Source organism: Phocoena sinus, chromosome 20 (assembly GCF_008692025.1).
Source record: "Phocoena sinus isolate mPhoSin1 chromosome 20, mPhoSin1.pri, whole genome shotgun sequence".
Lineage (NCBI taxonomy): Eukaryota > Metazoa > Chordata > Mammalia > Artiodactyla > Phocoenidae > Phocoena > Phocoena sinus.
Window position 1 is genome coordinate 42121946 of NC_045782.1, and position 25782 is coordinate 42147727.

The 25782-nt window shown below is 36.2% G+C and overlaps 1 protein-coding gene across 1 annotated transcript in view; it reads right to left on the reverse strand.

Annotated features, from left to right (window-relative positions):
• NSF (N-ethylmaleimide sensitive factor, vesicle fusing ATPase) overlaps window positions 1–25782 on the reverse strand; it is a 159093-nt gene that overhangs the window by 41681 nt on the left and 91630 nt on the right. The window contains 6 exon segments of the mRNA XM_032615290.1: window positions 123–256; window positions 3324–3480; window positions 7107–7202; window positions 13630–13817; window positions 14003–14077; window positions 15204–15369. Of these exon segments, the coding sequence (XP_032471181.1) occupies window positions 123–256; window positions 3324–3480; window positions 7107–7202; window positions 13630–13817; window positions 14003–14077; window positions 15204–15369 (816 nt within the window).

Sequence of the window (25782 nt, forward strand, 5' to 3'; positions counted from 1 at the left end):
GCATATATATATACACACACAAGGACAGATATATATGTACATGTGTACGTACACACACACACACACGCGTGCACACACATCTAAGAGATAGGAAATTAAAATGAAAGTAAAAATCCTGATACCTTCTTCATGGCCTGACACTTGGCTGTCTCAGAAAAGCCAATCATCTTATCAGGAGAACAGATCTTGATGAAGGGGAAGTTGGATTCCTCTGCGATCTTTGCAGCCAAAGCAGTCTTCCCACTGTGAGGAGGACCTGCATAACAATACAAGCAAGTCAGGGGAAAAAAGCCAACCTAAGCAAAGAGGAATAAAACAAGTTTAAACTTTTATCCACAATGTACTGAGGCCTCAACTAGTTGCTCATTAACATTTCCTGACACAATTTCATGGCAGACATGTTTTCTCTTATTTATTAGCAACCAAATTTAATGAACTGATTAGCACTTCTCAAAAGTATATTGAAATATATTACTTCTTTCTTTCTCACATAACCTTAATCTTTCAAACTTCTGGCTAAATATACAAAATGCAAGCGTTTTGCTTCTTTAAAAAGAAAGAGAATGCATTCAAATGCATATCAGTACCTATGTTATTAGTTCTATCAAATCATTTGTCTGACAAAAAAATACAATCTTCTTAGGAGGTGATATTAGGGGCAGGGAAAACTGCCTTATTAGAAGCAAACGTGACTTAAAGAGCTAGGAAACTAAAGACTCAGGTCTTCTCATGAAAGCAACCAAAGCTACAAACTTACTTATATTTAGACATCTCCTCCTTCCCTTCTGTGTAATAAAAGATGTGCCCTTCTTCCAACCATAAACTGACCAATCATTCTTTCCCATCTTCTCAGGAACCTGACATTATTATTATTTTTTTTAATTTTATTTTTTATACAGCAGGTTCTTATTAGTTATCCATTTTATACATATTAGTGTATACATGTCAATCCCAACCTCCCAATTTATCACACACACACACACACCACTTTCCCCCTTGGTGTCCATACATTTGTTCTCTACATCTGTAAGGAACCTGACATTATTGACTGTACCCTCTTTCCAATATGTTCCACCCCTCCCTCTTGCCTGGAGCCTTACCAACGGCATTTAAACACACTCTAGTCTACTGACAGTTTAATAAACAAAACAAAAAAAACCTCTTTCTTGACTTCACTACTCTGCCTTCTCCCTTCGAAATGGAACCTCCCTAAATAATCATTTACACCAGCTGCCTTCACTCTTCACCTTCCATCCATCCTCAAACAAACGCTATGGCTTCCGTTGCCATTACATGGGACAGGCTCCCATCAGGGTCACCAATGACTTCCACGTCACCAAATCCAACACTTTATCTGTTGGCCTCTCAGGAATATTTGATACAACTAATAACTCTCCTCTTTATTTATTTTTCTTTTTTTTATAATTAATTTTTATTGGAGTATAGCTGCTTTACAATGTTGTGTTAGTTTCTACTGTACAGCAAAGTGAATCAGCTATACCTCTCTTCTTTCCTTAAATACTTTTCTTGGCTTCTGTGACAGCACATTCTCTTTTTCCCCCCTCTTACCTCTCTGGTTATTTTTGCTCAATCTCTTTTGTCAACTGTTCCTGCTCTACTTAGTCCTTAAATGTTGACACACCTCAGAGATTAGTCCTAGGCCCCCTATTTCTTCTCAACCTACCCTTTCTGTAAGTGACTTCATCCACTCCCATGGATTCAACAAGTCTACATACTGACAACTCATGAATGTATACTGCCGGCGAGACCTCTCTTCTAAGCACTAGACCCACATATCCAGTGGGCTACTCAACATTTCCCATTCAATTATCCTATAGGAACCATGAACTTAATGTGTCCAAAACTGAACTCATGATCTTTCTTTCTGAAATGTACTTCTCCACTAGCGTTCCCAGTCTTGGTAAACAATAGCATTTACCAGCCGTGAATACCAGAAACCTGGGGATCATGTTTGATCTCTCCCCATTTTCAATCTACTTACTATTTCTAAGCTTCAGCTTCCTTATCTACAAAATAGGGATAACAGCAGCATCTGCCCCCACAGGATTGAAGTGGGGTTTAAATGAGAAAGTATATGTAAAGTGCTAGTAGACTGACTGGCAAATAGTTAAGAGTTCAAAGAATGTTAGCTTAATTATGCTTAATAATTAATTAATCATTATTATAATTATCATAAAGTCTCTTTTATTCTCCCTCCTAAATATTTCTCAAAATGGTCTACATAACTCCATCTCTCCTACCACTACAGTACTTCAAACCATAATCAGCTCTCATTAAAACTAATGCAACTGCTTCTCACCATTGGTCTTTCCTGTGTATTTTTGCCACTCTAATCCTTTCTCTATCACAAAGCAGTCATGATGTTTTGAAAATATAAATCTGATCATGTCACTTCACTGCTTAAAATCCTACAAACGGCTCCCCACTGCCCCCTGGACAGAGTCTAAGTCCTTAACATGGTCTACAAGGCTTTGCATGAACTGGCTCCTGTCTACTTCTCCAGTCTCATGTCTTAGCCAATCTCCCTTTCTGGTTCAGTCTCCTTCCAGCCCAGGGCTTTTTCACACGCTGGTCCCTCTGTTTAGAACATCTTCCGCAGTTACTATGCACGCCCAGGTTCTCCTCGTCCTTTAGGTCTTGGCTTAATGTGTTTCTCTCAGGGAGCCCCCACCCCTAGCCCTTTGGAAGGGGCTGGATTCCCCTGTCATGTGGACTCACTGAACTTTTCTGTTGTTCTACTAATTATAACTATAAAAAATAATTGGTAGAATGTCCTTCCTTTTTTGTCTACTTGGTAAAATCCTAACTGATCCTACAAAATCTAAATTGAACACTTTCTTTGACCACCCCTGGGCAAAATGACTTGCATTCACATACCCTTACACACATACATGGTAGTTAGGTATTTGTTTACATGGCTTTTTTCATGACCAGACTCAACTCTGTGAATGTCTTTGTGTCTCCAGCAACCAGTTCAATGCCTAAGACATAGTAAATACTCAGTGAATATTTTTTTAATTGAATTGAATATTATGTGGTATCATAGAGTCTATTAAGTAACATAGAAATTTAGATACAATCTTATAAGAAAACTAGTTGCTATCATTCATTAGTAACATTCTAACCCAAGAAGATTTAAATTCGTGGACAATACTGGAACACAGAATGGATTGTTATTTTCAAATCATGAACAGGTTTAGAACTGAAAATAATTCATTTTTCTGGAATGTGCTAAATGGCTTTGTAAAAGTGCTTCTTTTTCTTTTTTCAGCTTTTGATGCTATCACATCATTTTTTCTCACCTTCCAGAAGGACGCTAACCAATGGTGTGCGGTCACTGTTTTTAGTCTGTTGGACCAGCAGCTCCCCATCTTCTAGAACTCGAGTAACTGGATCACCCCATTTGATGATACCATTCATAATGTAACTTGCATAATCCTCTTGGTTTGTGCCAAATGCCTATGAAGGAAAAGGACAGTTTAAAGCATTTTCAGCGTCAGTATTAAAAATTAAATATTTAAAGGTATAAAGGATGAGTAATAATTCCTACATGCTAGGGCTATAGCAATATCCCATATTAATATAAAAAGCCTGAAAAGAAAAAAAAACTTTTATAATTTCTCATTTAACTTTTTACCCAATTGGAGCAAAAACTGCTTCACGTGACTTAATGGAATAAAAAATATATTCTAGGCTCAGATTCTGTGAGGGCTCAAGCCCTCGCAATCCCTGAGAAAGGGTATGTTCCAACGTGCTTGTTTCTATAAGGAGTACATGGGTTGTGGCCTTCTGTCAAGAGCAAAGAGAAAGAGAGAATATGGATTTAGAAATTAGAAACAGTTGGCTCAGCACACAAAGATACTATCCTAACACTGACTGTAGGTGTCAGATATTAAAATGGAAATATGAAATGGTAATGAGGAGATCTTGTCCACATACACTTGGTGGTAGGGGATATAAGTCGAATCGCACCAAAAGGTAAGTGTGTGTGTAAATGTAAGATTTAGAACGAGCTAGAAATGAGCAGAGGTAATGAAGATTGAAGGGTTAGGGAAAGGAAAGAAAAGCAATTGCTATATATAATCATTTCATTTGTACTATATATTGGGGCATAAATCACAACCCTTTTCATTTTCAACTTCTAATCTCAAATTGTAACGCCCATCAAACCAGCTACCAAAAGTAGTTAAAAACTTTAGTACTTATTTACTTAATTGAATAGCATTTCCACAAGGTTAACAGGAGAAGAAATGGGTAGGAAAATATAACCCAATGTAATGTAAAGCTCATATAGCTTGACAATTTCTAATTTAAAAAAATTATCACAACCCTCAAGTCAAGTTCTCACTCCCCAATGTCTGGAATAACTTTAACAGTTCTTTAGAACTTGCACCTAACAGAAAGTCATCCTTTGTAATACTGTTTATAAACAGTATACAGTGGTCTCATCACTCTATTACTTTGCCACCAAATCATTTTTCAGACCACTCTTTGGTCCTTGCATACACTAGTGCTTTGATTCCTGAGTACAGAGTAAAGTTCTTATTCCCTGGTCTGAATATGGTAAATGCAGTGGCTGTGTAAAAAGTTATAAAGGAAGAGCCTAATAAATACTGGTTGGAAGGCTGTTGTAGGAAATATGTAGATTGACTGGCTTTTGTCTAACAGCACTGAGATACATGAACCAGAAAACAGTGACCCTCCCAAGCTATATAGTATGTATGAGTCATCCTTACTTATCCTGTCATTTCAGTTTTTGTTTTATTCCCCAGACCCCTGGAATAAATAAAAGTTACTGCTTACTTAACTAAGTTATCTTAGTTGCCCCTTTCCTTGTAGCCAAATTACCTGCCTTGAAAAAATTTTAAGATAGATGAGTTAGGCTGGGCTCTAATATTTTTGGTAACTATTATGAATAATAACAGCAAAAGATTAAACCATTTCCACTGCTGAGTAACTTTTTTTTTTTTTTTTTTTTGCGGTACGCGGGCCTCTCACTGTTGTGGCCTCTCCCGTTGCGAAGCACAGGCTCCGGACGCACAGGCTCAGCGGCCATGGCTCACGGGCCCAGCCGCTCCGCGGCATGTGGGATCTTCCCGGACCGGGGCACGAACCCGTGTCCCCTGCATCGGCAGGCAGACTCTCAACCACTGCGCCACCAGGGAAGCCCTGCTGAGTAACTTTTGAAAAGTCAGTTAAAAGTCAGAATAGTCATAAAAAAGCAGACAGGGGGCTTCCCTGGTGGCATAGTGGTTAAGAATCCGCCTGCCAATGCAGGGGACACGGGTTTGAGCCCTGGACTGGGAAGATCCCACATGCCACAGAGCAACTAAGCCTGTGCGCCACAACTACTGAGCCTGCGCTCTAGAGCCTGTGCGCCGCAACTACTGAAGCCAGTGAGCCACAACTACTGAGCCCGTGAGCCACAACTACTGAAGCCCACGTGCCTAGAGCCCACGCTCTGCAACAAGAGAAGTCACCACAATGAAAAGCCCGCACACAAAAACGAAGAGAGTAGCCCCCGCTCGCCACAACTAGAGAAAGCCCACGCGCAGCAACAAAGACCCAACGCAGCCAAAAATAAATAAATAAATAAATAAATTTTTAAAAAAAGCAAATGGGCTAAAACAAGTTGATTTTTGTCTTTAAAGGAGATACTTGCAACAAATAATTGTTGTCAAGGATATATAAAGAGCTTATACAGATCAAATAAAAATAAACAATACAACAGAAAAATAGGCAAAACACATGAATGGCATCTCACAGAAGATACTCATATAGCCAATAAACATATGGAGAAATACTTCATAGGTAATCAGTGAAATGAAAATCAAGACCAAAATGTGATCCCATTTTACATCCAACTGAATGGCAAAAAATAAGTCTGACAATACCAAGTGTTGTAGAGGATGTAGAGAACAGGATCTCTTTTACATTATTGGGGGAAGTGTTTATTGGTTCAACCACTGAAAAAAACAGCTTGAAAATCTTAGTTTGAATTGTACATTCATATACCCAGCAACCCAGCAATTTAATTCCTAAACATATATCTAGGAGAAACTCATTCAAGAATGCTTTAGCAGCAGTTGTTTGTAATAACAAAAAACTGGTAATGTTCCAACTGCCCATTGACAGGAAAACAAATTGTGTTAGTCACACAATGGAAGGCTATTCAGCAATGAAAATAAATGAGGCATAGCACAATCATATAGATGACTTGATAATAAAATACATAATAAAATAGCAAGTCTCAAAAAATCAATACATACCATATTTTATTTTACACACTGTAGACTAATGACAGTATGTCATGAATTAAAGATTAAGGTTAATCCAATTCTGTGCACCCAAGGTCCATTGAAGAAAGAAAAACAACATACACACCTTTTTAAGGTTCTACAATTTGTTTTTGTATTAATATAGGACTCCAAATAATGGTTACTCAAACATGAGTGGTTGTTTTATAGAAAAATGGGTTAATGACCTTATAATGTATTCTAAAACTCCAACTATGACTATTGGTTTTGAGTATATTTTAAGAAAATTGACACCTTTTTAAAAAAGGGCACTGAAAATGGTTAAAAGTTTTAGAAACTATAGCAGCTAGAGGAACTGGAGGTATTGAGCAAGAAAAAGGGATGCCTTGGAGGAGGGTGGGGAAAGGGAGAGAGAAAGGAGATGAGAATTACTTTTAAACATAATAACTAACATATGAAGGATGGATGAATTAGGATGAATTTAGGTTTCCGTAGCTTCAGATTATATAAGAACTAATGAGAAAACTATTTCTAGTTCAAAACAATTTAAGAATAATTAGAAAGTCTCAAAATTGAATGGTCTGCCTTACAAGATGGTGAGCTCCCTATCATGAGAAATATTTCAGTAAGTCTTGGTTAATTACCCAGCCATCAGAGTTACTGAACAGATGTTTCTTATATTGGACAGTTCCAGTACTGAGATTTTATGATTTTTTAAAAACTACATGTGATATAACCTTCCAAAATATTGGGTAAAATGGCACTTATTTTTCCCCTGAATTATTATTATTATTTTTGGCTTATACATCACTCAGTATTCATACTCACTGGTTTGATATCATTCTCCAAAGAAGCAAGGAAGTCTCCTCTTGTCACCTGCAGGCTCTCTGCTTTCTCCATGTCCACTTCCACTTTAGTACTGGCCTGATTAGAAATGAAAACAAAACCTTAAGGACTTCCAAGATTTAAGAATATTTTCAGCCTAAGAATATAACATGAGGATATAAAAGGCATATTTCCACAGACAAAAAAAATCTCTCTCAAATTCACAAACATACACACACACACACACACCCCTACATATACATATATTATGCCTTTTGCCTGAACAACTCCACTTCTAGGTGTTTATCCCATGAATATACTCACAAATGTGCACAAAGTTATATGTACCAGGATATCTACTAGAGTAATTTGTAATAGCCGAAGACTGGAAGCAAATTAAATGTCCATGAAGAGGGTACCAGTCAAGTAAATTATCACATATCTTTACCAAAGGACACTGGATAGAGTTTTTTTTTTTTGTTTTTATTTTTCAAAATGAGGCACGAGGAGGAGAACCTATATAGAGAGGGTCTCTAGGAACAGTGGTTTTCATCCTCGGCTGCCTATCAGAATAACGCCTAGAGTCTTTAAAGATATATACACACACACACCTACATACTTATATAGATGCCCAGCCCCACCCTGCAGGATTTTTGATTTAACAGGTCCAGCAGAGGGTCCATGCATTTACATTTTTATAAAGTGCACAGGTGGTTCTGATGCTCAACCAGGTCTGTGAACCATTATTCTAGGAGACCAAGGACCTACAACTTTGATTTTTACTCATACTCTCTGCTTGAGAATCTATGTGCCAGCTCCAAATATTCTGCTTATTGCACCTGAAGCTACCACTTAGAACAGACATCTGGAGAAACATCAAGGCCTTTATCAGCACTTGGAGCTGCCTGGACCTGATGAGTGATTGAGATACCAACACACTTTTTAATGTGACTGGGCTCACTCCCAATAGCACAAGGCAAGTGAGTCTAATTTTTAAAATGGTACTATGGGCTTTAAAAAAAACATATCTTCAAAAAAATCTGACTACAAAACCAAAGCATGTTAAGCAGTATCAACCTTCCAAAGGTTATTATAAAATATGAGTCATGTTCCTTTAGGAATGGACTGCTGAGACAAATAAAATGACAAACATTCTGTAAAACTCAGCCTTATGGGACAAAAAGAACTCTGTCAGAAAACTAGATCAAGATGGCAAACAGAACACTTTTATTTGTCTCCCTTCCTGCCCCAAATCCCATGAAATGACAGAAAGTGAGAGAGAATGGTTAAAAAGCATGGAACATGTATCTGGAAGTTTTAACACTGATCTAAGAGGAGTCTCAGAAGGAAAGAAGAGAAAGAATGATAGAGAAAAAAACAATAAAAGACAGAAGAAAAAAATTTTCTCCGGCTGAAGAGAGGTGTATCTTTGCAATTTAAAGGTTTCAATGAGTGATCAGGGTAAATGAAAAGAAACCCACATCTGTCTAGACACAGTGTTGTAAACTATCAGAACACCAAAGGTGAAGAGAAATTTCTAGAACCTTTTTGAGAGACAAAAACAGGTCACCTGTAAAAGGAACCAGAATAAACACTAGAAACTAGAAGACAATGTAACTATGTCTTCAAAAATCCATCTGGCTATCTATCTATCCTAGAAAATGATTCTCGTATGTACACAGGGAGGCATAGGCAAGCATCTTCATAACAGTGTTATGAAATACTATTATGATTTCCTTTTAGAGTGAAACTGAATTCAAATGACAGAAACATATAGCAATATGAAGGGAAAATCTTGTCTATCTTTCAGCATTTGCTGAAAAATATGACAGATTTCAGGACTGCAGCTGGTATGAACCTTGCATTTTTACTACTAAGAAAGAACTCACCCAATGAATTAAAGTGAATTAAGATGGCTGGGGGACAGTTACTTTAGAACAAGTTGTTTTTAGACACTCCAGGAATTTCAGAAGTCACCTAATTGTAAGTAATCAATACTACAATGATAAACCTTTCATACCTATTCATTAAAATAAGTTTAAGGACTTCTCTTGGCTAACTTTTACTATTTTGTCAAAATCTCAAAATGTTATTTAAAAAAATCTACAATTCTGAATTTTTACTCATTCAGAAAACCTTTTCTTATTTGTCTGAATTAGTGTGATTTTTTCTGCATTTTATTTATAACAGCTAATCAATATGGAAGAGGCAACATCTTTCAGCTTATACCTGCAGAAACTAATAAACTTGTATTTCAACACTAGCAAATATCCAGTGGTCACACTTAAATTTCATAACCTTTTAAATCTGACCTTTCAAAGTTCTTATCATTCCTCTTAAATTAAGGGTAGAATGACCTTAATCATTCAAAATTCTACAGAAAATAAAAAAGAATTTTATTGAAATTCTGAAAACATAAATCAGCTTTGATTCAGTTGTAAAGTGTGTGTGTTTGTGTGTGTGTGTCCTCAATTTATTTCCTTACAACAGATTAGAGCAGAAGAAATTTGTGTTATCTTCTCTACCTGAAGCAGAAATTCCTTTCAAGCTAAAAACAACCAAATGTCACATGAATTTTAGTTGACCACAAACATGGATTCAAGCACAAGTGACATGCACATCGGGTGTTCATGACTGGATTTTCCACTTGCTTCAAAAAACCTGAAAGAACAGTTTAACAGGGAAGACTTGTTTAGTTTATTCCACCTGACTTTGTTTAAACCTAATTCTTTTGAAAAGGAAGCAAAATAACACTAATAATGGCTTTTTTCTTGGCCATGCCAGTAGACTTGCGGGATCTCAGTTCCCTGACCAGGGACTGAACCCAGGTCCTGGCAGTGAGAGCACCGAATCCTAACCACTGGACTGCCAGGGAATTCCCAATAATGGCTTTTTATAATACAAACAACATCATAATAAACAGATGAATGTTGTGTATAAGTTCTACACCAACTGAGGCACTTCCACAAACAGTATTTGATTTCATTTTCACAAAAACTTGATGAAATAGGTAGTTATTTCCCCTTGACAAATCAGAAACAAAAAAAGTGAGAAGAACTGTAACACATAACCACACCTTCTGACTACAAAACTTGTGATTTTTCCACCGTTTCTCATTGCCTCGTGTGTAAATAAATCCAATACATGCTTAAAGAAAGCATGTTTTTTGACAATGGCTTAGAGACACTTTGGGATAAGATTATTGTGATAAAAATGACAAATGACTAAATAAGATAAAAAATCCAGTGGCTAATGCATATGAAAAATCTGATACCTAATAAACTAGCTATTGTGGATTATAGTTTCAAGAAGCACTGATGTGGTCTGAGGTGAAAGATCGGTATCGTGGGGAGCAATTTTCACATCATTTATACAATTTTTCTTGAAGTCACCATCACTTTTTCTAAGACATTTCTTATGACAAGGAGAAAGAATGGATGAATGAAATGAATGGGTCCATTCTATAAAGGACCCAATACTATATTTCCCACACTATCCAGTCCTTTGGCATTCTCAATTTTTTTGTTGTTGTTGTTTTAATGCAGTAGTACTAGTATCCTCCTCCCCACTGGGCCTCCGGTATTTTAAAGAGGTTTACCATCTTGTCTAAAGTGGCCTCTTCCATTATGGCATTCTTGAGCTAGAACAAAGTCAGTTCCATTATGTAGGGGAATTATGGCTTATAGATAGAGTTTGATACAGAATACATATTTACTAATTTAAAAAATATTTACTAAACAGCTACCATATTCTCAGTATTAAGACCTATATGAAATACTGTGGGAGATTCAGAAATGAATAAGATATGGACTTAAAGTCTACAACAGGGGTTGACAAACTTTTTCTATAAAGGGCCAGATAGTAAATATTTTAGGCTTTGTGGGCCATGCAGTCTCTTTTGCAAATACTCAACTCTGCCATTGTAGCATGAAAGCAGCCACAGACAATACATAAATGAACAAGGGTGGCTGTGTTCCAAAAAAACTTTATTTATAAAAACTGGTGGTTGGCTGGATACGGCCCATGGGCCACAATTTACCGACCCTTGGTTTAAAACCATTGCCAGGGTATACCCGAATAAAACATACTCTACCTGACTGTTCAGGCTTTTACTGTTTCCTGCGTGAATTGTTATACAAGTTCCCCTCTCTTGTCTTATGTCACCAACTTCACTCCCCTAAATACTCCACTCGACAAAGCTGCCAGAGTGAGCTTATGTTTTAACACTATGTCACTGCTATTCTTAAAACTCTTCAATGGCTTAGCACAACTCACAGAAAAGAAGTCCATACTTCTTAGCACAGTATAAAAGGCTCTTTGTGCTCCATCCCCTGCTTTAGCCTCCTGACTTATCCCCCACGTCTCTTTCTACCTCCCCTTCCCTACCTTTTATGCTGCAGCAGTACTGAATTACTGTAACACACCATGCTGTTTGTGTGTCTCTGTTCCTTTGCATATTTGTTCTTTCTACCTAAAATGCCTGACTCCATCAGGAAACATCCACCCAGAAATTCCTCTGTGAAGGCTCCTCTCACCGGACAAGCTGACCACACCTGACACCTTTTCACTTCCTTACCATGTGGCGGATTAGACTGCATGTGGCGGATTAGACTGCATGTGGCGGATTAGACTGTGAGCTGCTCAAGGGTAGGCAATTGGAGCATTAACCCCTAGTACAGTGTCTGGCACACACTAGGCTAGATAAATCCACTGATCGAAAGTCAACAGAAGGTATTGTAAATGATGCGTTACTATTTCTTTTTTTTTTTTTGGCTGCACTGTGTGGCTTGCAGGATCTTAGTTTCCCCATCAGGGATTGAACCTGGGCCACCGCAGTGAAACCACCAAGTCCTAACTACTGGACCGCCAGGGAATTTCCAATACACTACTAGTTCAAGAAGGAATAGAACATACCATTCTTGAAAGGGAGAATGAGAAAAAGTTTGAAGAAAGTGGTGGTACATGAGCCAGGTATTGAAAAGATAAGTAAACATAGAGGGTAAATGTTCTCAGTGAAGAAAAAAAAAAAAAAAAGAGATAACAGCAGAGAAGGAGAAAAATACATTAATATCTGATGACTGGTAAATATTCAATATTTTAGTTTGGCTAAAGTGTATGGAGGGCTTCCCTGGTGGTGCAGTGGTTGAGAGTCCACCTGCCAATGCAGGGGACACAGGTTTGAGCCCTGGTCTGGGAAGATCCCACATGCTGCGGAGCGGCTAAGCCCATGAGCCACAACTACTGAAGCCCATGAGCCTAGAGCCCGTGCTCCACAACAAGAGAGGCCACCATAATGAGAAGCCTGCACACCAAAACAGAGAGTCCCCGCTCGCTGCAACTAGAGAAAGACCGTGTGCAGCAATGAAGACTCAACACAGCCAAAAATAAATAAATAAATAAACAAATTTATAAAGTGTATGGAGAATAACCGGGAACACATCAGGAAAGGCCAATTTAGGGTCAGATCTAAGAGGACCTTAAAGACCAGACTAAGACTTCTGTACTTTGTTCTGTAGATCATGGTGAGTCACTGAAAGTTTCTGAAGAATAGAATGGTGTGAAACAGGAAGGTTAATCAAACAGAAGACAGGTGGTGGCAATGAGAACTGAAAGATACTGCCAAGATAGAACTGACAAAATTTGGCAAATAACTTGATGTAGGACACAGTAGAGTGGTAGAAATCAAAGATAATCTTGGAGTTTTAAGCTTGGAAATTGGGATAAACAGGGAAGTAGGAGCAGGAAGGAAAGTAGTAAGAAAAACAACAACAAAAAAGTGAATTTGGTTTTGGAATATTAAATTTGAGACCTGATAACATATCCAGGTAGAGGTATTTGGTATAAATCTGAAAGTGAGAGAAAGATACTTTCAAGAGATGAGACATAAATTTGGGAGTCATCTAACTACAGGTGATAAGTAAAACCTGAAGAGAAGCGATGGTAAAGGATCAAATGCACTTTATCAAATTTTATTTACCAAAATGAAAGTATCCTTTGTATGTATTTCTACCAAAGTATCAATAACATTATTGTATTAATTTGCAAACATATCCATTTCCCTGACTCTCTACTCCTTGTGGGAAAAGGTCGTGCTTTATTATCTTTGTGTCTCCTGCTTAATACCTTGAAAATAGCAGGTATTCAATACATTTACTTAATGAAGCAGCCCCCGTAATTCTAGCATGTAGAAAATCCAACTTCCTATGTCATGATACAAGTCAACACAGCACAAATTTTAAAAAAATTCTTCAAAATCTTCATCTTCACGTGTCTGTATCAAATGGTGGCAACCTAAGGTAAATGGGTCAGTGGTTACCATGGGGCAGATGCTACCATTATCTTTTTTCCAACTACTCGGAAGATTTAGCAGTTGACAATTAATCCCTATACCTTTTACCATGTCTATTCTCCATCAAAAGTCAGTATTACCCTAGTCCTTAGTATGCTTGAAAGGAAAGAGAAAGAATACTGGCATGGTATTTACAGGGCTGCAGACTCCTAATATACGGTAGTTGATTTCACTGACCTTTATGTGTCTGTTCATAGCGGTGGACTGCGCTGCTCGCACCAGACCCTCGAGCTCAGCACCGCTGAAGTTCTTGGTCTCTACGGCCAGTTCTTTTATGTCTACATCAGCAGAGAGCAACTGATGCCCTCTCATCCTTGCTGTGTGGATGTGAAGGATCTGGAGTCGGCCTTTCTCATCTGGTAAGCCTGATAAAATTGAAAATAAAATAGACATTATTATAATCTTAATGTTTTTCTTATAGGTACTCAAGCGTGTAAATACCTGCTTCTGATACACAACTTTTCTAACAAATATTAAGTTATATGACTTTGCTCCTGCTAATGAACTCTAATTACGCTCCCCTCCCCCAATCAATGACAGATCTATTTACCTATCTCCATTTTAACTTCCAGTCTTCCAGGTCGAAGGAGAGCCTCATCTATGAGATCTGGTCTGTTGGTCATTCCTGAGCACAGTTGTTAAAACAAAACAACACACAAATTATCAGAATTCAAAAATAAGATAAAATGCCCCTTCAGTATGTGTAAGAATAGCAATTTCCCTGACAAGCTAAGAGGACATTTTATAAAAGTCAAATAGAAAAGCAGTCATTTTCAAAAATATCATTTGTTCTCGACCTAATGAAAATACCTGGGGACTTTGCTTTAGTATTTCACTACTGTACAGGCCAGTGGAATATAAATGTAATGAAATCTTCAAATATTTAAAAAGAAAATTTTAGGTTCAGAGAAGGTAAGTAAACTATCAAAGTGAGAGAGGGGCAATGTGAACATGATCTGTCTGACCCCAACATCCCTTCTCTTTTTTGTACGCCAATGGTTTTCAACCTTCATAAACGGCAGAATTTTTGTTTTGTTTTGTTTTCAAAGTCATCTTAAGAAGAACTTCAGTACATAAAGCAGTTAAAAAGATAAGTTATAATAGGGATGCATGATCTGAAGCTCAAACCCTGGCCACACAGACCCTGAAGTAGCTCTGAGGACTCCTGGAGGCCTACAGGACCCAGTTTGAAAACCACTGCATTACATCGTGCAGCCTTTTTCACCTGTTAACTGTAAGTTTAAAGCCATGAGTTGGGACTTCCCTGGTGGTCCAGTGGTTAAGAATCTGCCTTCCAATGCAGGGGACGCGGGTTCAATCCCTGGTCGGGGAACTAAGATCCCACATGCCACAGGGCAACTAAGCCCACATGCCACAACTAGAGAGAAGCCCATGTGCCTCAACGAAGAGCCCATGTGCCTCAACGAAGAGCCCACGTGCCACAACGAAAGATCCCACATGCCACAACTAAGACCCGACGCAGCCAAAAATAATAAAAAATAAATTTTTTAAAAAAGTGAGGAGTTTTATTAAAAGAAAAAAAAAGCCATGAGTCACTAAAACCCATTTTTCATTTGTCCTATTAAGGCTAGACATTAAAATAGTGAAATTCTTCAATATCACTTGATTCTAATTTGGAAACACTGGCAAAATAGTATAATTACAAGCTACACAAATCTGAATTCAGAACCTATGTATCTAATGTTTTTGAAATCATAGTACCTTTTTTTTTTTAAACCAAGCAAACATACCAATGACTAAGATGTTGTTTAGTTGCTCTACCCCATCAATTTTGGACAGCAACTGGTTGACGACAGTGTCATGAACTCCTGTGCTACCAGCCATGCTCCCTCTCTGTTTGCAGATGGCATCAATTTCATCAAAGATGATGATGTGCAAACCACTGTTAGCACCAAGCTAGTAAAAGAAATAACATTAAAGATCATAATTTGAATATATTATTAAACAAACTAATCAAAAGAGCAAAACAAAGCTTTCTCGCTTTTTGACTAATAAATGTAGCCAGTATAATCATGACTGCTGCCCTCTCAAAGGTGTTGGAACTGCAGTCTCAGAATTCTGCAAAGTGAAAAGACATTCCAGTACCTCATATTTAATAGACATAAAACGAAAATACACATTATATACTGATGAAAATGAATAGTCCATCATAACTAACTATTCATTCACACACATTTCTTATCTCACTCTTTGAAAGAAGAACTGTCAAGCATTTCTTAAGTCAATGAACGGCAGCTCCCTCCCATTTTCCCTGAGTTTTGGTGAGAGGATAGCCCCCAAAGCAGTAAGTTTAATATTTGTCATACTATATAGCTGAAGAGTAACTCCACACAGAGGTGGACTGGGAATTGGGCAAATGGGAGAAGATACTGAACTTGATTCATATTCAGTTATATCATATGAAAACAGATTGCTTCTTCTGAACAGTAAAGTGAGAACAGAGACAAAGTTTATAAAAAGAACATGGTCAAGCAGATGCTGTTTCTTCTACATAGTGATTTGTTTTACTTTGTCAGATATAGAGTTATCATTAAAAGAAATCAGTTTATATATTTTGAACTTTTAATAGATGCAAATACTTTTAAATGCCAATAGTTCACTAGGTTAAGTTAACATGGACCTTCTAGCAATTTATATTTAAGTAATTAAGCCTCTTGTTAGGAACCAAACGGGGAAGTGCATTGCAGAGATTTTTTTTTTTTTTTAAACAAAAACCATTAGGGATTAGCAAAACAAAACAGGTGAAAATGAACATAACCTAAATATGACAACATACGGATGGTATAAATGATGGGCATAATGAGATTCAAGATTAGATATGGTTGGTATTCACTAAAACTCTGGCAAGGATATCATTTTTTTAAAAAAATAGATTTAAAAATTTTACTATGACAGTATTAGATGTTAACTGAGCAAAAGTTATAAAATAGAAATAAGTTAAAAATAAACTATATTATATTGCTTAAAGATTAATGCAGATTTATTTGTTTTAATTTTATTTTAATTAAAAATTGGAAACTCACTGCATCTTGCATTCTCTTGAACATTAACTGTTTTTTAAAAACAATTTAAAATTGTTATTTTGGGTTCTAATTGCAAAATACATGATCACTATAGAAAACTTGGAAAAAATACCAAAAGATGTAAAGAAATCTCAATCATCCAAAATTCAACTAGCTAGAAATAACTGATATTATTAATTTGGTACTACATAAAAAGTTTGTATCTCTTTTTTTCAGCCCAGATATTATCTTAAGCCCTTTCCCATGTCTATAAATACAGCTATACATTATGAGTTTTAATGGCTCCATAATATTTCATCATATGACTGGTTTCACAATTTAATTCCCCTACTCCACATTAATTCTTTACTGTCACATATTTAACAATTTCTAAGTTTTTAGTATCAAGAAGTTGTTGCAATGAACTTTTTTTTTTTTTTTTAAGAAGATATTGGGGGTAGGAGTTTATTAATTTATTTATTTTTGCTGTGTTGGGTCTCGGTTTCTGTGCGAGGGCTTTCTGTAGTTTTGGCAAGTGGGGGCCACTCTTCATCGCGGTGCACGGGCCTCTCATTACCACGGCCTCTCTTGTTGCGGAGCACAGGCTCCAGACACGCAGGCTCAGTAGTTGTGGCTCACGGGCCTAGTTGCTCCGCGGCATGTGGGATCCTCCCAGATCAGGGCTCGAACCCGTGTCCCCTGCATTAGCAGGCAGATTCTCAATGACTGCGCCACCAGGGAAGCCCGCAATGAACATTTTTATACTTAAATCTTTGACAATATGTATGATTACTTCATGAAGGCAAATTGTTATGTTAAAAGGTGCTTTGAGTATTTCAATGCTCTTGAAATAGGCTTTCAAATATTTTTCTAGAAAGGTTTTTATCATTTTGTAACAATCCTACCACCGTATATGACAGTGACTATCTTGGTATATCCTCGAAAGTAATGAATACTAGAAATTTTTTAAAGTAGTTATCAACTTGATGGATGAATAATGGTATTTTTCAATCATTTTTAATTGGCATTTGTCTAATTATTGACGAGGCTAGCACTTTTTAAAATCATTTTTTTACCATTGATAATTTTTCTCTTATTTGTTCATGTCCTCTGTACATTTTTCTGTTGGGATTTAATAATTTTTATTGATTTATAAAAATTATTTATATATTAAGGGTATTATTATATTTGTTATAAATGTTTTATCTAGTTTGCTATTTGTCTTTTAATTTTATTTATGGTATATTTTTGATAAATGGAAGGGTTTTAAAAAATGTATTTTTACTATTTAAACAGCCAACATTATCAATTTTTATTTTTATGATGTTTTCCATTACTTTTATCCTTAAAATCCTCTCCCATTACAGACGCTGGTAGTCACCTACATTTTCTTCTCTTGTAAATTTTTACTTTACATATAATTCTTTAGTCTATCTGGAATTTTATTTTTGTATATGGTACAAGTGAAGTAAGAATCCAAGTAATTCTTCAAAGAGTTAACTAACTGGTCCAATATTGTTGGCTAAATAACCTTTTCTTCATTGACTGAGATGCCATTTCTATCAGGCTTTATATTTTCATATATGCTAGACTATTTCCAGCCTATACTATGGACCATAACAGTGGTTTGGGCAAGCTCTTACCCTCCACACATTCTTCTTTTTTATAACTGTCTTGGCTACTTTCAACCATGTTTACTTCCTTACGATTATTAGAATCATTCTACTAGAGCAAAAACAACTTTCTCCAATGAAAAACAAACAAAAAAAGTAAAAAGTAAACAAAAAAGCCAAGCTTTGATTGGAATTAGATTCAATCTCTAAATCAGTTTAGGAAGTACTAATATCTTTATAGTACATTCAGTTCTTAAGAATATGTCTCCAATTATTCAAGTCTTTTACATCTCCCAATAAAGTTTTGTACTTTTTGTCATACTAATTCATTCATAACATTCCTAACTATTTATGTTTTTTGGTTGCAGTTGTGCATGGGATTTTTACATTATATTTCAAAAACAGTATATATGAAGAAATATTAATTTTTGTATATTTATTTTATATCTGGCTACTTAACTTTCTTCTAACATCTAAGTTTTTTTTTTTTTTTTTTTTTGCGGTACGCGGGCCTCTCACTGCTGTGGCCTCTCCTGCTGCGGAGCACAGGCTCCGGACGCGCAGGCTCAGCGGCCACGGCTCACGGGCCCAGCCGCTCCGCGGCACGTGGGATCTTCCCAGACCGGGGCACGAACCTGCGTCCCCTGCATCGGCAGGCGGACTCCCAACCACTGCGCCACCAGGGAAGCCCCATCTAAGTTTTTTTAGTTGATTCTTTTGAATTTTCTAAGTAGACAATCATATTACCTGCAAATACGACTTTGTGTCCTCCTAAATCACAGGTATACTTGTTTTGGGGTATGAGAAATTATTCCTGAACAAAGACATGTAGAAGGAGAAAGAGAGGGCCTAACAGATAAGAATTTAGAAGCATGCAGGGCCACTTGAGCAAACGGCTAAGAGGCAATCCGGGCCCTATAAAAGGGATAGTAAAATTTACCTAACGTGAGAAACAAAAGTTATAGTACTATCACAACAGGGAGCAGGCCTTTCTATTGAAACTCTCTCTCTCTCTCCCTCTCACACACACACATACACACACAACTGCAAAAGCAGAATGCTCTTTATGTAAGATGATTTTAATCCTGACTTTAGGATGGAAACAGAGAAATACGTAGTTGGAAGGTCAGTGAGAAACAATGGTATGTAAATGAGGTAAACAGAATCTGTAAGAGAGTTTTGGTGATGGGAGTAGTGATGACTAAAAAGCCAAGTCCTAGGTTTGGTTACTGCCTGCAAGTAGAAGGGGAAGTAACAGCAAAGGTAAGAAATTATCTTGTAGTTATGATAAGAAAGCTGTAGAAGGGAAAAGATGGAAGGGAAAAATTTTTTTAAGTTTCTACCATAAGAAGATTAAAGAGTTAACAGGACACCTAATTAGAAATGTCCTCCAGAGAATAAGATATAAACTGAACAAAACAGGTGAGAAAGATAGATCTGAAAGTCATCTACAAATGGTAAAGAAGAGTATAGTAGCAAACTAGATTCTGTAAGAAGATGAATCATATAATTAAGCTGGAGGCATATAAAAGCAAGATAGATTCTGGGCTACAACACCAGAAGATGACTCCAATAAAGGCAACCCAAAGGAAAAAGGATCAAGCAAACATGACAAAGATAAAAGATGAAATGTTACATCAGAAGTAGGAAGAAAAACAGTTCTAAAAATGACCTGAAGGAAATTGGATTGGATCTAAAACACATCTGAATATATATTAAAAAAAATAAAAAACAGATAAAACACTGTATGATCAAGCAATTCCACTCCTTGGTTTATAGCAGCTCTACTCATAACTGCCCCAAACTAGAACCAACCCAAATGCACTCTAGTGGGTGAGTGAATAAACAAACTATGGTACATCCATAAGATGGAATACTACTCAACAGTAAAAAGGGATGTTTGATACATGCGACAACTTGGATGAATCTCAAAGGCAATATGATGAGTGAAAGAAGCCAGTCTGAAAAAGAAGAAACTGGTCATAGTTGCATACTATGATCCCATTTATATGACACTCGAAAAGACAAAAGTATAGGGATGGAAAACAGATCAGTAGTTACCAGGAGTTATTAGCAAAGGGACAGCATGAGGGAATTTTGGGGGGTGATGTAAATGTTCTGCATGTAGATTTTGGTGGTGGTTACATGAAACTATACACATGTTAAAATCTATAAAATGGTACACTAGAAAAGTTAGTTCTACTTCATAATAATAAACAAAAAATAGATACAGTATCTTATAATACTTACATTTTATTATTCATTATTTGGAGTACTGTTCATTCTTTAATGCATTCTTATGCAAGATGATACTCATGTGTTCATTAAGGTTCCAAAATTTAACTAAGTTTCATTATATTTTTTCCTGAACATAACTTACAAATTGTTCTCTTTCCACAATTGTTTTAAAACTAAATTAAAACCTGAAAAAATTAACTTTATTTCTCAATTACTGTCATATTTATTGAACAGATGTCTGATGATAAGTGATAGCTTGTTGCTTAAAAAAATTTCAACACCAAAAACTATTCACCTTTCCATCTGTAGAGAAGACCGAGAATGAAGAATTGGAACTACAACCTTAGCTTTGCCAAACACTTCTATATAGTAGAGCATTAATGCTTGCTGTCTTCAAAGAAAAACTAGGACACTCCTGTTTGTGACTAAAAAGTTGTGAGATTCTACATTATTTTTAGAAAACATTTTTATTCAAAGTTGTCAATACAGCATAAAACAAAAAGCTGTTATAATGTATGAATTTTGCTATCAATGTGCCTTATGTTACCACTGGAATCATGACTTCCTTCTCAGTCGAACCTCAAAAATCATCTATGTGGAAGGGAAGCCAGAGACAATAAGGATACTGTGCTTGATTTAATGATCACAGGAGCAATCTTCCCTAAACATAATTCAGTACAATTCTGACCTTTTCAGAACCTTGCTAATCTTATGACTTGTCATCAGGTCCCTTCCGCCAACCTACTGAGTATGATAACATCAATTTCTACAGGTGTGTTACTTAAATAAAGGCAAGTTCTTACTGCAATAAATTAAGAATCAGGTAAGGAAGATGTCAAGATTAATGTTCACAGATTAATATAGCTGAATTATCAATAAACCCTTTACCAAAGAGTTTAAAATTCCACAGTGCAATTCTCTTCAACTCACTGACTTCTAGCTCTGTTCTTACCATTTGCAAAGTCTTCCCCCATAGAAACAGAGCTGATGCTGTTGAGCCCCTGGCAACAGCCTTGGAAAATGGCTGTTCTATATTTAGCTAGTTTGACCTATATGCAAGTGTTCATCTTTGTCAGCCTGGACTGTCCAGAATCACAGAGGTGATGCTTTTCTTTATTATGTAACACATATATACTCTCCATGGGGTCATTAACCGAATATACCAAGCCTTTCTGGATGTAAGGATTGAGAAAAGTATATCAGAAAAAGCTGGCTATGATTAATATCTACCTAGAAATTCTTTGCCAACTCAGTTTTATTATTAACAGTGTCATACTTAAACTGTCTGCAAGTTTAAAAACAGCACCAAAGATACCTATGCAGCCATGTGGAAACTATCACAACAGATTTTATAAAATGCTTCTCACCTGCACCTAATAATTTAATCCTCAGTATACCATTAGGGTCCACTTGAAAAACAATTTCAGTTTTTAATTTTCACTGTTAAGCAGTTTTAACTATTTATAAAGATTGATATCTCATGACTACGTTTTTTCTAGAAGTATTCCACAGGAACAAAACGGAAAATATATATTTTTAAAAACAGAAAAAAAACTCACTCTATCTTGCAATTACTGTATGGGTCCACTGGATCTTTTTATAAATCTAAGATATATTATACTATTTCAAAATTCTAGAAATTATGTCATCATTACTCATGTTGGAAGATCCTACATGCTGTGAAGCAAATAAGCCCATGTGCCACAACTACTCAGCCTGCACTCTAGAGCCCGCGAGCCGCAACCACTGAAGCCCACGAGCCTATAGCCCGGGCTTCGCAACAAGAGAAGCCACTGCAATGAGAAGCCCACGCACTGCAAGGAAAAGTAGCCCGTGCTCGCCACAACTAGAGAAAGCCCACATGCAGTACCGAAGACCCAATGCAGCCATAAATAAATAAAGTTAAAATGATACTTTAAAAAAATTAGATTGGGGCTTCCCTGGTGGCACAGTGGTTGAGAGTCCGCCTGCCGATGCAGGGGGACGCTGGTTTGTGCCCCGGTCCAGGAGGATCCCACATGCTGCGGAGCGGCTGGGCCCGTGGGCCATGGCCGCTGGGCCTGCACGTCCGGAGCCTGTTCTCCGCAACGGGAGAGGCCACAGCAGTGAAAGGCCCGCGTACCGCAAAAAAAAAAAAAAAATTAGATTGGCCATTCTAAAAGGTGTATACAAATCTAAAAATAAAAATATTTTGCAACTATGGAGTGCCTGGTGTCCATCCCATCTTCAACAAAATTATAAGCCAAAGATTTTTTTTAAAACTCTTCAAGTATTGTCTTGACGACGCAAGTAGAAGAACAAGAAGTAATGATAAGCTATAATCTATTAGAAATGTATTTGAAATTTAGAATCAGTGTACAACTTCACGCATGACAACTGATGAACAGTGAGTTACATACAGAGGCTCCTGCGCATTTTGGGTATATATCTATCGATCAATCAGTAGATATCTTCAAACCCAGGAAAATATGGAATAAAAATTTGGTTTGCTATATTTAAGCTCTATTAAATATTTTAATAGTCTCTACTTCCCTTTATTTTTGTTTGTAAGTGATCTGTAATCAACTTAAAAACAATTTTTAAAAAGAAGTTCTTTCAACCCAGATAGTAAATGGTAATGACCATTTTTCTTGGTATTCTGAGAGGTAAAAATATATCTGAAACAAAAAATATTGTAGTATTAGGAACGAATTGTAAAAACGAATTGGTTCTGGGACTGTCTGAAGAGTTGAGATCAGTTATTAGACTTGCAATAATATACCAGGATGCAATGGAGCTGAGATGGCTAGAGATCTGAATATGAACAAGAACTTAATGGGATATAGGGAAGCAGGGGAGAAAACCACCTTGTGTAAAACTGAAATGATTAAGCACCCAACAAGTAGATTTGAAGCAGTAGAAGGGTTGTTATAAACGCAATGCTTAAAATTTATTTTTACCATCAACAAAAATAAGAAAAAGTAGGAAATGACAGGATAAATTAGATTTAATAAAGCTTACTAGATTAAAAAATAGATATTATGTTTCTGGGTGTTATGCATATTGATCCATGTAAATCTGTTATTTATTTTAATGTCTAAGATGATATTCCATTTCCTACTGAGAAGAATCAAGATATTTCTAGCTTTCCCCCCACTGCATATAGTGTGGCAATCAACATTCTGGTACATGTCATTTGGTGCACAAGTGCAAGAGTATTTCTCTAGGGTAGCTGTCTTGAAGTAGAACTCATGGGTCATGAGGTTTGTGCATCTTCATTTTTGTAAGATGTCAAATTAATCTGCACAATACTACTATTTTTCTAATTTATACTATGACTAGTAATGTATATGAAGTCGTTTCTCCATAACCTCATCAACTTCTGGCATTATTGGCCTTTGTAAATTTTATCAGGTTGTTTACAAGGTGATTTCTCTTTTATTATGCATTTTCCTGAGCATTGTTTCATCTGCTTATCGTCAGTTGGGTTCTTCCTCTGAGAAACTGCCTATTCATATCCTTTGCCAGTCTTTTAAAAAAATTGTGGTGTTTGTCTTTTTCTTACTTATTATATAGGAGTTATTACAGAGAATTTATTATAGAGGAATACCAATTTTTTGTGGATTATATGGGTTGCAAATATCTTCTCTAGTTTGAGACATTTGTATCCAGTGTAATTTGTCAGAGAGAATTTTCTTTATATTAATGTAGCCAAATAAACTTTTTTTTCTTTTATGGATTTAATTTCTATATCTTATTAAGAAATTCTTCCCTAGCCTCAATTCTTAATGCCTTTCCCTAGTTCTCTTCTAAAAATTTTCTCTTGTAAGTTTTAGTTTTGTTTTTCGCAAATCTATTTTGTAATTCTGTATGAAGCGAGACAGGGACTGCATTTTATCTTTTTCCAAACAGAGAGCCAATGATATCAGTCCCATCTTGGAACAGTATATCATTTCCCCTCTGATTTGTATTGCCACTTTTCACATAACAAGTTCTTCCTGTGTTCCTCTATTTCCATGGTCTGTTTTTTCATGAATATATAAAATTGTTTCAATTACTATAGGTTTCCAGTAAGTCTTGATATCTGAATAAGTAACTTTTCATTATTCTCCAAAATTTTCATGACTCTTCAAGCATCCAAAAAAAAAAAATGTCAAATTCCAAAGAAGTCCTGTTAGACTTGACTGGAAAAACACTGAACTTACAGATTAATATGGGCAGAACTGTCCTTTTTATGATAATGTCAGGATTCCCATGTGAAAATGTTCTATCTTACCATTTATTAGCTCTTGAAAAAAGATTTTCAAAAATGTTTATAATTTTCTCCTTTAACGTTCCTGTTAGATTTAATCCTAGTTATCTTATCATTCTGAATGCTATTCTAAGTGAAATCTTTTTAAAAGTTACGTTTTCAGTATCTTCACATTTTCTTTGAGTCTTGTTATTCCTTTCTTGCCTTCTAAAGTATTTGAGTTTTCTTTATTCCTTCCCCCACTCCTCCCTCATGCCTTGGAAAAGCTTGAGAACTATAAACAATTTTCACATAAACATTTACTTAAGTTTTATGTTAATTAACATGTCTAACTTCTTCCCAAATAATACAAGGATCTTACATGGATTCAACCCACTTCCCACATGTTTTGTTCCATATTTTAGTTCTATCCTTAAAAAGATATATTGATCATCATTATTATTTTGTACAGTGAATCCTTCTTAAATTTAACCTCTTTTAAACGTTTTTATTGTGGAATATGACATACATAGAGGGAAAGTTCCACAAATGTGAATGTATGTCTGAAGGAACTGTGACAAAATGAACATCCATGTAACCATAACAAGACGCAGAAGAGTGCATCCTGGCAGTGCCTCCTCACCACCCTTCCCCAACACCCCTCCCCTCTGTGCCCCAAAGGCAACCACAATCTGATTTTTAAGGTAATTATTTCTCACTTTCCTTTACAGTTTTACCAACTTAGAAGCATGCATCATTAAACACTGTACTTTAGTTGAGCTGTATATAAATGGAATCATATAGTATATATGATCCTTTCTTGTGTTTTCTTTTGCTCAGCATTTATTTGTTAGATTCACAACTGTGTACAGCCAGTCTATTTTTATTACAATACAGTACTTTATTGTATATTTACATGACAATGTAAATTCTAAGTTGACAGCTATTCTCTTAAAAAATGACATTCAACTGATTTCTGATTTTCGTCATTTCTGTTGAGAAGACAGGTGCCAGCTAATTGCTGTTTATTGGAAGGTAATCCTTTTTTTTCTCTAGCTGCTTTTAATATTTCTCTCTCTCCTTTTTTTATTTTCAGCCATTTAACAATGATTGTAAGTGTAGAATTCTTCAGTATTTCTTTTGCTTGAGGTTTATATCACTGCTGGAATCCATGGACTGATGTTCTTTACCCATTTTAGAAAGTTCTAAACCCTTTTCTCTTCAAATACTGCTTTTGCCCCATCAT